The sequence below is a fragment of the Trichechus manatus genome, unplaced genomic scaffold (assembly GCF_000243295.1).
Source record: "Trichechus manatus latirostris isolate Lorelei unplaced genomic scaffold, TriManLat1.0 scaffold00029, whole genome shotgun sequence".
In the NCBI taxonomy this organism is placed as follows: Eukaryota; Metazoa; Chordata; class Mammalia; order Sirenia; family Trichechidae; genus Trichechus; species Trichechus manatus.
Window position 1 is genome coordinate 6,950,739 of NW_004443965.1, and position 12,175 is coordinate 6,962,913.

A 12,175-nucleotide genomic window follows, 5' to 3' on the forward strand; every position below is an offset into this window, starting at 1 on the left:
CATATAAATGTACACACATGTCCACACTTGATAGATTTATGCTGTACACAGAGTCATCCCACATGGAGCATGCCCTTTCACAAGGATACGATGGCTGTCTCAGGACATCTGTTAGAACACACTTGGTCAAACATTTCGGCAAATCGGGATTCTGACACAGAGGAGCGTACCAGAAAGATGAGTTCACAACAGAACCAGCTGTACTGAAGATGAAAACTCCAGAAACCTGAAACAGAATTTACTGGGGTTCACACATGCAGCACATATATACAGTACAATAAGGGTAACCGGAACATACGCAGTAGGAGATCTTACAGAGCAGCAAAAACAGAAAAGAAAAAAACATCCAAACACCAAAACCAGGACAGGACCATTGTCAAGATCTCATTGCCGAAGAGAATAGTGTAGGCTTAGCATGTGTCCGAAATGGAAGTTCATTTGAAAGAAAAAAATTCTTTTAGTACTTTAGAGTATCTAGATAACTAGCAAAGGACATATGATCTGTTCAATATGGTCTTGGGTCAGGGTGAGGAGTCCCAACTGTATTTTGGATGCTAAGAATGCATATATCAAGAAAGAACATTTCTTTTTTTCTTCTGTGTGACTTAAAACAGAGATTAGGTGCCATAAATATAAAACAAGTGATGGAAATGAAATTAAACCAAGATGTCAAGTTTGCATAGAGGCAGGCCTGGTGAGCATCAAAGGTGAGGACGGAGTTTCAAACTTCTACCTGGGCTTCAGAGGGGAGAGACTTTGTAACTTCATCCTAGTTTTGTTTGCACAGCATAAAACAGCCAATTAACTGTACAGTTCCCCGAGGGTACAAAACCCATGGAAAGTGATCAAATTTCTGCACTGTGGGTCCTGTTATGTATCAATACAAGTGCAGAAAGAAATCCTTTGTTGAAATGAGGTTGAACTTGGTGTTTCCTTCCATTATGGGCAATGCTAACCCTGAAACTCATGGGGCTCATTTCAAGGACAAATGTGGTCTGGGCCTATATTGTAGAAGGCCAATGATGCCTCAGAGCTTTACACAGTGGTATGCTGGTAACTGTTTGTTAACAACTAGCTGTGGTTGAGGTGGGCTGATCTGTAGTGTTTGCCCATTTCTGCGGTGTAAATACTCCCACCATGGCTGATTTCAAGCTACAAACCTGATGTCACTGAACTTGGAGCTGGGAAGATATATACAGCATACATCATTATACAGTATTTCTACCATAAAGATACAACAGGCAAAATTACTTCAAGAGTATAGATAATAGTAAAATAATTAAAAAGTGATGAGTTGTGAATATTTATTATGTTTAGTTTAAAATATAATTTGTTTATATAATTTAATTTTTAATAATGGTTATATTTAATAACTTAGCTCCCTAAATTCCTGAAATGTTAGCGCTTGGCTCTGATGAGCTGATTTGAACCTGTTCCAGCACAACTCTGGCTTTCAATGACCCTAGTTTCTGAGAGCAAGCTCAGTCAGTCACCCCAGGTACCTAAAAGCTGCTTAGGAAGCTTAGGACCTACCCATTGCTTCTGGGGTAGGTCACAGCCTGATGCTGAACTCTGCCTGAGTATGAATAGAGGGCTGAGGACTGAGGGCTACCTTCTCCTCCTCCAAGTTCTGTGTACTCTTGGCTCTAATGGGGACCATGAACATGGTAGGGTAGGTAGAGAGCGGGCAACCTCTGCAATTTCAATTTCTGCAGGCATGAAGAGATGTGGTTGACATTCCACTGGTCAATGAATTCTGAGGACCTAGTTGAGGACTATGTGTCTTTCAGGAGTCAAATGCTGAGCCCTCAGGCTTTTGCCCCACAGATGGGCCCCCCTCAGGTTTCATACCAACTGTGCCCATCCTATCATGCCACAGGAGTGGAGAAGCAGCTGGAAATCTAGCTCTGTACAGGGAGCTGCATGCAAAGCCAACAGTCTCGTGCTCACGTTCCCCTGCCCCGCTCCCGTTCTCCACACTCTCCATCCTCTGAGTCTCCAGGATCAGCAAGGGTGGGCATCCTAAGTGCCCCACTAGAGCTTGGCCTTGCCTTGTACATTCCTAGAGTCAAAATCGGGCAAGAGTAGGAAGGAGGAAGAAGAAAAGACAGGAACTGAGTGTGTTCTGCTGGTAGAAGGTAAAAAGGAGAGAGCTAGTGGAGGATGGGTCAAGGAAACTGGGTCTCTAAGAGGGGAGCGGTACAGGGTCACTAGCAACCACCCCCTCTGCTCTGCCTCCCCTCAGACCTCAGAGCCCCAAAGGTCTTTCGCAGATTCAGGACTCTCTGCAACAACCATGCACTGTTTTTGAACTGAAATCTGAAAATGCTCTGACCACTTACTGTCAGAATCTGTTTTCTGGGTGGTTTATCTGCTGAGGGTATAGAGAAGGGAAAAGGTGCATTAGGATATCTGCAATTTTGCAAAGACAGTTTGACTCACTCACAAATCTTCAAAATCAGAAAGGAAACATGCTGGGAGGCTGAGGCCAAGGGAAGTGGCAGCAGCTGTGGGATTTGCTGACTCTGCTCCAGAGGGAAAAGCCCAGCACTGCCCGCTCACTCGGGAACAGGCCTCCCAGCCCCGCTGTCCAGTTCCAGGCCAGGAAGAGAACACCTCCAAAGAAACTGGGACTTTATGTACGAGCATCTCTATAAAGATGAGGCTATCTCTGCTGTGGATTCTTTCCTTTGAATAACAATGTAATTTCCTGATGACACATTTAAAAAAAAAAAAAAAAAAAAAAAAGCATATAGGTGGCTCCATTTTTCTCATTTTCCAAGTACTGGTTCAGTAGTCTTTCTAAGAAAGGCCCAGTAATTGAGGGGCTTTCTATTCCTGTCAAAGGTATTTACAGTTACCAAATAATTTCTGTACTTCCTGCTATAGGCTATTAAAAATCAATAAATCAATAAAAAGAAACCTACCACCGTTGACTCAATTCTCATAGTAACCCTATGGGACAGGGCAGAACTGCCCAATAGGGCTTCCAAGGCTGTAAATCTTTATGGAAGCAAACTGCCACATCTTTCTCCCAAGTGACTGGTGGATTCGAACCACTGACCTTTCAGTTAGCAGCCGAAGGCTTAACCACTGTGTTACCAGGGCTCTTTCTACAGGCTATTACTTGTTTTAAATTTGGAAAGATAGTGCTTGTGTTACGGGGTGGGGGTGGTTTAAATGTAATAGGGGTCAATATTCAACTGTTTTCTCTTTCTTTCACCCCCATTTTCCCTAACCTCATTTAAGTCCTGCAAAGAGTTAATTACCTCTACGAAGCAGTGCCTCAGTTCTGAGCACAGAAGAGGTGCTCAGTACTTAGTCATTGAATAATCATATGAAATGACAAGGGATCATTAAATGCTCTATCCAGCTCTTTCCCCCAATCTAACCCTGCTAGCCTGAAACAAGGGCCTAAATAGACTCATGAACTGGGTCCTTGTAACTCAAAATCCTGGGGTTACTAAACTGGATATTGGTATGTTAGAGAAAAACAAAAAGTACCATGGCAATGGCTCCGTGTCTGGTTGGTTAGAGACTGTTGACAAGAGGAATGGTCAGCATTTAGAGCAAAAGAACATTACACAGAAAACTATCAACCCTGAGCCTGAAATAGTGAAGGGACACACAATGTATTTAGGAGATACTGACAACTTTCTTTCCTCTACATTACACAGATCACAAGAGAAGCTTTACTCAAAACACAGACTTTGTTTGGCAGAAACAAAAACCCTAAGAAATGTATAGTCCATTTCACAGTACCCTGCTGTGTAGATTTCTTTTTACTATTGCAACATGATTGGCGTTTTTGTAGGTTTGATAACTGGATTACGTTTGGCACGATTCGGGAGTTAGAGGAAAGCCAGATATACAGCCAATATACCCTTGACACCCAGTCATTTCTCTATGATTCCAGGTGAAGGCCAAGTTCAGACCTTCCTGGCTTCGGAGCCTTTGATACATGAGCAGGTGAGGTGCTTTATTGGAGAAAGAAGTAAATGCCATTTTAGTATTAAACGAACGAAATGAGAGAATATCATATTCTATTTTTGTTGGCAGAAGGAATCAGAAGGTGTTCTCATGAAATACTTCTTAAATGAGTCCCAAGTTTAGAAAGTCTCAACCATGCCCTGATCTCTTCACTGGAAACTTCTCAATGGTATCTTTGACTCTATACCCTTCCTCTCCCTTCTTTACCTATATTTCTTTTCCCACCTCCCCCTTGATATCTTGAATAACAGCTAAGTAGTTTTGGGTGCAAACCTGAACTCTGATTTGGTGAGATTTGTAAATAAAGGTTCATTTGTTCATTTAGGTGAAACCACAAAAAACTGTTTCTGGACACCCAGGCCTGTCTAAGGGGTGACCAGTCAAGACAGCTAAGTGATGCAGCCTTTGTGATAATATTGTGATCAGAGTCTTCTAATCGCGTAAGTCTGGCAGGGTTGGTCTCTTTCCTGGATGAGCAATGATAACTGTCAAAGTGGCATTAAATTGAGATCATGCTCAGGATTCTAAGAAGCTGGTGGCATAAACAATGCAGGAACTACTTTCTCTGGCCTATTCCACAGGGGCTTCCCAAACAACTTCCTGAGCTCTTTTTATGCTTGCCTATTTCCTAATTTTTAAGTTTACAAACTAAACCTATTTAGTGCTTATAAAGGTGGGTTTACTATCGGAAGAAGCCAGATCATAAGATAAAGCTATTTTCACGACAATCCTCTAGAACCTTAGAGAGCAAACTATTTCCACTCTTTTACGTATAGACAGGGAAACTGAGGACCAGAATGTTACATGACTTACACTCTCCCTGGCAAGAACTGGGTCTCACTGTGGTTAGTGATGGAGCCTGGGGTAGGACCCATGTCTTGTCTACCAGGTGAGTACTCTGGGTATAAGATGATCCCTGGCTGCTGGGTTTGGCTTCCAAGGCAGCAAGACTGAATATGAGGTGGGTGCCTTAAGATCCAATGCCTTGGTACAGGATGTATGGTTAGGAGTGCCTGATTTTTTTCCTACTGAGAAGACCCAATAATAGTAATAGGATTTGGGGAAGTTCTCGATTGATTCTAAAGAGCTATGGGGAAATTCTGAATAGAAAAGGAGTTAGAAGTACTGGAATGAGTGGGACTGACTTGTTCCTAGACTTTCATATTTCATATACTCTCATTTCCTTTCTAATTTAGATGAAATAAGATGTTAGTTGCATGTCCATGTGCCTGCAGCCTGCTACACTGACAGAACAGAGTGTTTCTATTTATCTCATGGCTGTATCTTAATCTCCTGCTAAATCCAGAACAAGCCAGACAGGCCACACTGCATACTTTGGAAACAACTTGAGCTCTCTCAGAAAATAAGAGGATGGAAACAATGGGAGGGAGGCAGAGAAAACTACGTGTAAGGTGAAAAAGGAGATGACCAAGAAGGTTTGTGACCACAGACTGTCCAGGAGATTAGAATAGATCCCTCTTGGGCCACCTTGAAGGCTTGGATTAGATGACAAGAAGGTCAGGAATGGACCTTCTGAAGGGGACAAGGGGTGGCAGGTCTTGTCAACGGGGTTCTGCTGTTTTTCTATGCTGACCCAACCTAGCTTTCAAATAAAATTCTGCGTAAACTGTGTTCTGCAGCTTGGGAGATATTTTATGTATTTGGACATAAAACAGACATCAGACATTTCTGAAAGAAACGACAGTCCAGTAAGCAAAATCAACTACCACGGAAGACTAGAGAGAGTGACATCCCCATATACGATTCTGTTTCTGTCTTGCAAGGCTTGATGGAAATGCACATCCTCCTTTTGCAGTTATTTCTCCATATGTTACATTCAACTAAAAAACCTGCTCAGGTCCCCAGATACGTCTTTTTTAAGAAGACAAATCAAGAGGTAGATAGGTGGGGGAAACAGGTACATAAGAAAGAAGAACATCATACTGGGTACTTTCTTGGGTTATTTGACCACTGTCTTTGTTCTCCAATAATATTACGGGAGGTAGAAATGAGAGCAACTTCAGGTTTTTTTCTCCCCTGTTGGTTGGGTATCTTTCCAATAGATCTCGTCTAGTCTTCATTGATTTTCCTTCTTACTGTCACCTTTGCTGTTTTTGGGTTGAGTTTTCCTGATGCTTCTGGCACTGAGCACATATCCCTAGGGAACCACCCTCTTCCTGCCATCTCCCAACTCCAGGCTGTCCACCTCTACAGACGTGAATGACTTCAAAGGGGAGTCCACTAATGGCTTACGTTAATGAAACACATTTTTCAGAGTCTCAGCTCTGCAGCCAGGAGCTCTAGGAGGGGCCGCTAGGAAGGGGAGGGGGAGGGGGAGGGGGAGACCGAGGGGCCTCTGAGGAGTTAAGACATCTTTGAATGTAATGAGTATTGGAAACAAAGGCTCTCCCTTCCTGGAGGCCCCAGGGCTGTTACCCTGCTGGAAATGCCTATCTTAAGTAACAAGGGTCACCCTCTAGCAAGACACAGAGAGTTAAAGAAGGAATATTGTTTAAATATGGGATTTACTCCTGGCTGCTGGTCACTGCAGCAAGTCTACATGGAGGCTTCAGATTTCAAAGATGTGTAAAACGTATGAGCTGGGGGGAGGGGCAGCTAGAGAGGTGAGAAGGTCATGTAGCTGACAGCTGGCCCCTGGGAGTGTCCTGCTGACCCCCCTTTTCCAGGCCCAGGCAGATTCCAGAGGTAAAATGAGCAGCCAAACAGCCACCAGGAGACGCTGCCCTCGTCTTGAGAGGGCCCCTCTGGGAGTACAGGCGAGCTGTGATTTCACACAAAGACAGCAGCCGGCAGCACACTCTGGGTTGTGCTTCTGGCTTGTGCACCCACCCAGGGGAAGCTAGTTGGAATAGGATCTGCTATGAGGATACCAGCTATGGAGTCAAATGTCAACTACCTGGTGCAATGCCTCAGGAAAGAAGTACCTTCAAGGTACCATTTTGCATTTCCAAATAGCTTTAGGTGTGAATTTCTTCCCAACTTGCCCTTTACAACTACCTTGACTAGATGGCAATGGTTTTTTTTTTAAATTAGTTCCTGGTGGCGCAAATGGTTTGCACTGGATGACTAACTGAAAATGGACAGTTTGAGCCCACCCAGCCCCTCTGCAAAAGAAAGCCCTGGTGATCTGCTTCCAGAAGGCTTACAGCCAAGAAAACTCTATGGAACAGTTCTACTCTGCAACACATGGGTTCACCATGAGTTGGAATTGACTCATGGCAATAAGTTTGGTTTTCCTTCGTTTAGATATTGACTGACAATTTCTAGACTAGAGACAGTTTGGGTAACGTGGCAGAATCACGTAGGCAGAAACAGTTCCTAGGAAGTGGCTTTTTCTTTCCTAAATCAGCTATTTGGCAAGATCAAGAGCAGCTTCCCAGGGGTGAATGGAGGCAGAAGATTGCTCTCTGATTTTCAAACATCCTGAACCACACGCTACCATCACAGAAACTGTTATGGCCCTTTTTCCTCATAACTTCCAGAAGTTCAAATGTGTTTTCTGACAGAAATCTTGCTGATGCGGCTCACTCAGATCTTTGCCACTAACTGCAGAGCCTTTACTTTTTTTTGTCAGCAGTCACCTTAATTGTCAGTCTGAGAGAGCCCCACCCATCTCTGTTTGGTACCACATAGTTTTCTGTGGAAGGCCTTGCTTCCACAGAAGGTCATAGCAAGAAAGGCTGGGTGTCCTTTTCTAAGTAAACAGGAAATATCACTCTGAAAAAAAAAAAAAAGAAAAGAAAAGAATCCCTCTCCTCAGCACAAAGGCAATAATATGCCAACTTATCTTTCCTGTTACTGCTGAATTAGCCGCACGGTCTATTTTGTACAGCAGCACAGGCATCTTCTTGGCCTCTCAGCCTTCAGGGAGCAAACTCTTAGGGAGGCCTGGCTGACTAAGGACATTTTGGAAATCCTGCCACAAATTTTGGAGAGGCAGTAGCATCACAGTTAGGAAAGGTAACAATGCAAGAAAAGAAAAACTGTGCAAAATCACTTTTAAGGGGCCAGATTATATGCATCTAAATTTTAGTCACAGCAGAAGAGTTTGCGTTCTGATACTCGACCACCTTTCTATGTATGAAAAATCTGAAGTCTTTTGAGTCAGTCAGAAGAGCTGATACATGGCAGGAGAAAGAAACACAGGACGGATGGCTTTTTTTTCCCATTACATCAGAACCTGGGTTCTTGTGTCGGGCAGGCGCAGCCCCACCAGTCCTCCACACACAAGCACAGTAGAAGCCAGAAGGATGGGGATTGCTTTGGTGATGCTGACCAGGGAGCCGAATATTAAGTTTCCAAGGACGGCTGCTGCTTTGCACAGAGCATTCAAGTAGCCAAAGCCTGTAGCCCTGCAAAGCAAAGAGACATGGACAAGGTTGAGAAAGTGACTTCCAAGATTCCAACCGTACACAAATGTCCTCTACTGTAATTTTCCAATGATCTTCAGGGAGATTGTTTGGTATGTTACTGGGACAAATAATTAAGTGCTTGTTAGCAAATCTGGGGGTAGAGAACTCCAGCTGCTGGTATTGTTCTTTCAACTCTCTGGTGACTTCCTCTACTGACTGTTATTCTGCCCGTGGGCTCCAGTTTACCACAGACAGAAAGGGAAAACAAACTTTGGGGAGTAAGAAGAGTCTCTTCTCTCTAGGCCTGGTGAAGCTGGAAGAAAGGATATTTTAAATTAAAATTTTAATCTTAGCCCATTCAAGCCCTCCTTTCAGGAAAGAAGCAGGTATGACACACAGTACATTAGAAGGCAGGTCCCCTCTGTTCTGTGTGGACAAGGTGGAACCATGGCCCTCTGACACCAAGCAAGGGGTGGGGAGGGCAGGATATGGGAATTGCACAGCTCCTCATCTCTTTACAGGAGTAACTTGTTATTCTGTTTTGTGGATTCTCAGAATTTTCAGAAACATCCATATTTAAAAGAAAATTTAAATTTTACTTTAGAGTTAAATAAAAAATGTATAATAGATTTCTTTCAAGAATTGTTTTATTCAGTATGTATACTGACTGTTTAATGAGAAACTATTTGTTCTGTAAACCTTCATCTAAAGTACAATAAAATTTTTAAAAATTATTTTATTATAATAAAAAAATATATCTAAACATTTGCAAATTCAACACTGTCTACATGTACAATTCAGTGACATTGGTTACATTCATCAGCTTGTGAAACCATCACCACCATCCGTTTCCAAATTATTCCACCACCATTAACAGAAAGTCAGTGCCCCCTAAACTAAGACTCCCCCTTTGTCCTCTCCCGCCCACCTCTGGTAACCAATAATAAACTTTGGTCTCTATATATTTGCCTATTTTGTAAGTGGGATTATGTAATATTTGTCCTTTTGTGACTGACTCATCTCACTTGGCATAATGTTTTCAAGGTTCATCTATATCATAACATGTACCAGGGCTTCATTTTTCTTTCTGGCAGAGTGATATTCCATTGCATGTAGCTTAATGGGGGTGAGCTCCCATGTTCTCTCCCCACGTGTGTTTTGGTGGCAGGCAGAACCTGAATACTGAGTTAGGTGGACTATCAATGAGCCAATATAATATTTCTTGTATTCTCATCAGGGTTCCATGTGGGAAATCAAGTCCAGGAGAATATCAGGGAAGAGAATCAGACTGTGGGTCTGCAGGAGCTCTTGCTTACTATATCTGCTAGAATTTAAGACGTGCAGCAATATAAGAAAAACATACTTCATTTCCTAAGACATTCTTAGAAAAAATTTTTTTTACTATCTTTACTATACATGTATTGAACATGATTTTACTGTGTCTTGTAGGAAGGAAACTTACTAAGAGTACAGTAGACCTCTGATATTAGGAGATGACATGAATTTTCTTCTGCCTTTATGCCAGTTCACTGCTTTATGTCTGTCACTCAGGATCTGAATGTATTATAGGCACATCAGATGCAGGGTAATTTTTGAATACTTTTCTTGCCCTATAGGGAAATGCATCTTATATGCTGCAAAATGCAGCATTTAGTACACATCTTTCTCTGACTGATTTGTAAATTTGTAAGTGCAAAGTTGTCCTTGGAAAAGTCACAACTACTCATCACTGCTTGTGCTATTCCTAGTGACATTCCCTGTAGTATGTGTGCTCCTCATGAACTAAGGTATTTATCGTAGTTAGTGTCCAACCATCGCCCTTTCCATGCCATAGGTAAGGAATGCTCCTCCTTGTGCTTCATGAACCAAGCCCATGACTGAGTGCAGGGCCGATAGCATCACTAATTAGAACAGATCTAATAAAAGCAACAAACACTGGCTTTCTTTCTGACCAAGACACTTACAAAACAGAGTAGGCAGGCTCCTGAATTTGCCAAGGTGGGCAACTGTTTGGAATGTAGAGGGGGTGCTATGGATTGAATTGTGTCCCCCCAAAATATGTATTGAAATCCTGGCTATATGCTGTTATGACTGAAATGTTATTAAATCAGTTCGCTTGGGCTGAGGAGATTACCTTCTGTAATGTAATCTAATGTAATGCAATCACCTTCCATAATGCAGTCCAATGTAATGTAATCAATCAGTTGAGGTCATACCTGTGTAGGGTAGATCCAAAACCTAATCACTTCTGAGTTCTAAAAAGAGCAGGTTAGACACATAGGCACGTATGCACGCACACCCAGGGGAAGACAAATGGCACGTGAGGATTGCCAAGGAATGAATGAATGCCCGGGACTACTGCCAAGGAAAGAATCCACACGGCCGAGATCCTGATTTGGACTTTTAGCCTCCTAAACTATGAGAAAATAAATTTCTGTCCTTTAAAGCCACCGGCTTGTGGTATTTCTGTTACAGCGGCACTAGGAAACTAAGACAGAGCATGTAATGGAATTTCTGTGAGAAACGGGAACTTCTGAGAATGGGGTAAGCTAATTTTGAATTCTTAATGTTTTTGTTTGTTTGTTTTTAAAAAAAAGACGAATGATGGCAAAAATTGCCAAAAGTATAAGGAGATTTAATATACTGAGAAGTACTTTAAACATGAAATTGTTTGAGGTTACATTGCTGAGCACCAAGGCGACTCAAGTGGGATGACGCCATCACTCTCCCTCCACCCCCATGGAGATCTCGGGAGGCTGAGCTCTCTTTTTGCTAGTTTCTTTTTTTTTTAAAATCCACATTTTAGTTTCTAGATTCTAAAGTAGTGAGCTACAAAATACATTTTATGCTGGTAAGATAAGCAGTATTGTCCTAGGGAAAATGGGTAGTCTGTACGTTGCAGATAAGAGAGGAAAACATTCTTCTGTCATGAAGAAGTCTCTCAGAGCTGAAACTGCAGAATGACCAACTAGGGTTTATATCTGGGTTAAAATAACCACATTCTCCCAAGCTACAAACCTCTGGTATAACTCAGAACAGGGTATAAAATACGGGCGGCTATCTCCTTACATCACTAACTGTAACCAAGAGATGGATCGCCTCCCCTGATTTCTGCACGGCACTAAGACAGCCGCATCAGAGCATCTGGTATTTGAGGCTTCTAAAAAAGACGATCAAATTCTTCCTAAGAATCTCCATTTTTCATTTACAAAGCACAGGCTGTTCTTCAGATGAAAGCCTGATGTGGATGCAAAGAATACAGCTTCCTTAAATTCGGGTCGGCATTTGGGATGTGATGGCCCTTTCTTTGGATATGTAAATTATTTCTTCAAATATTTGCAGCTGAAGGGTGGTGATTTTCTATGCACCAAGAGGCAAAGGTGTATTAAAAAATCATTCACAAAGTGACTCTCCCTTGGGAGTCATCTGTTTATAAAGTAAACAATCTCTAGTTCACTTATTTCCTTGCTCTTAAAAAACAAACAAACAAACAAACAAACAAAACCCACTTGCCGTTGAGTTGACTCCAATGCATGGCAACCTCGTGTGTCAGAGTAGAACTGTGCTCCTTAGAGTTTTCAATGGCTGATTTTTCAGAAGTAGATCACCAGGCCTTTCTTCCAAGTTGCCTCTGGGTGAACTTGAACCTTTAATTTTTGGATTAGCGGCCTGAGCACGGTAAGCATTTGCACCACCCAGGGACTCGGCTTTTACTTAAAGGAAGAGCATTCATTTCTGCAGACACACAAAGCATGACAAAGCCTTTTGCTGATGGGGAGCTGAAAGTGTGAAGAGCCCTGACTTCTCACTAG

General features: G+C 42.4%; 1 protein-coding gene across 2 annotated transcripts in view; it reads right to left on the reverse strand.

Annotated features, from left to right (window-relative positions):
- Nucleotides 1-8,134: 8,134 nt before the first annotated feature.
- SV2C (synaptic vesicle glycoprotein 2C) overlaps nucleotides 8,135-12,175 on the reverse strand; it is a 271,512-nt gene continuing 267,471 nt past the window's right edge. For both annotated transcript variants that reach the window (XM_023729500.1, XM_004374485.2), the window contains one exon: nucleotides 8,135-8,363. In XM_023729500.1, coding sequence (XP_023585268.1) covers nucleotides 8,180-8,363 — 184 coding nt within the window. In that variant the 3' untranslated portion in view covers nucleotides 8,135-8,179. The remainder of the gene's footprint in view (nucleotides 8,364-12,175) is intronic.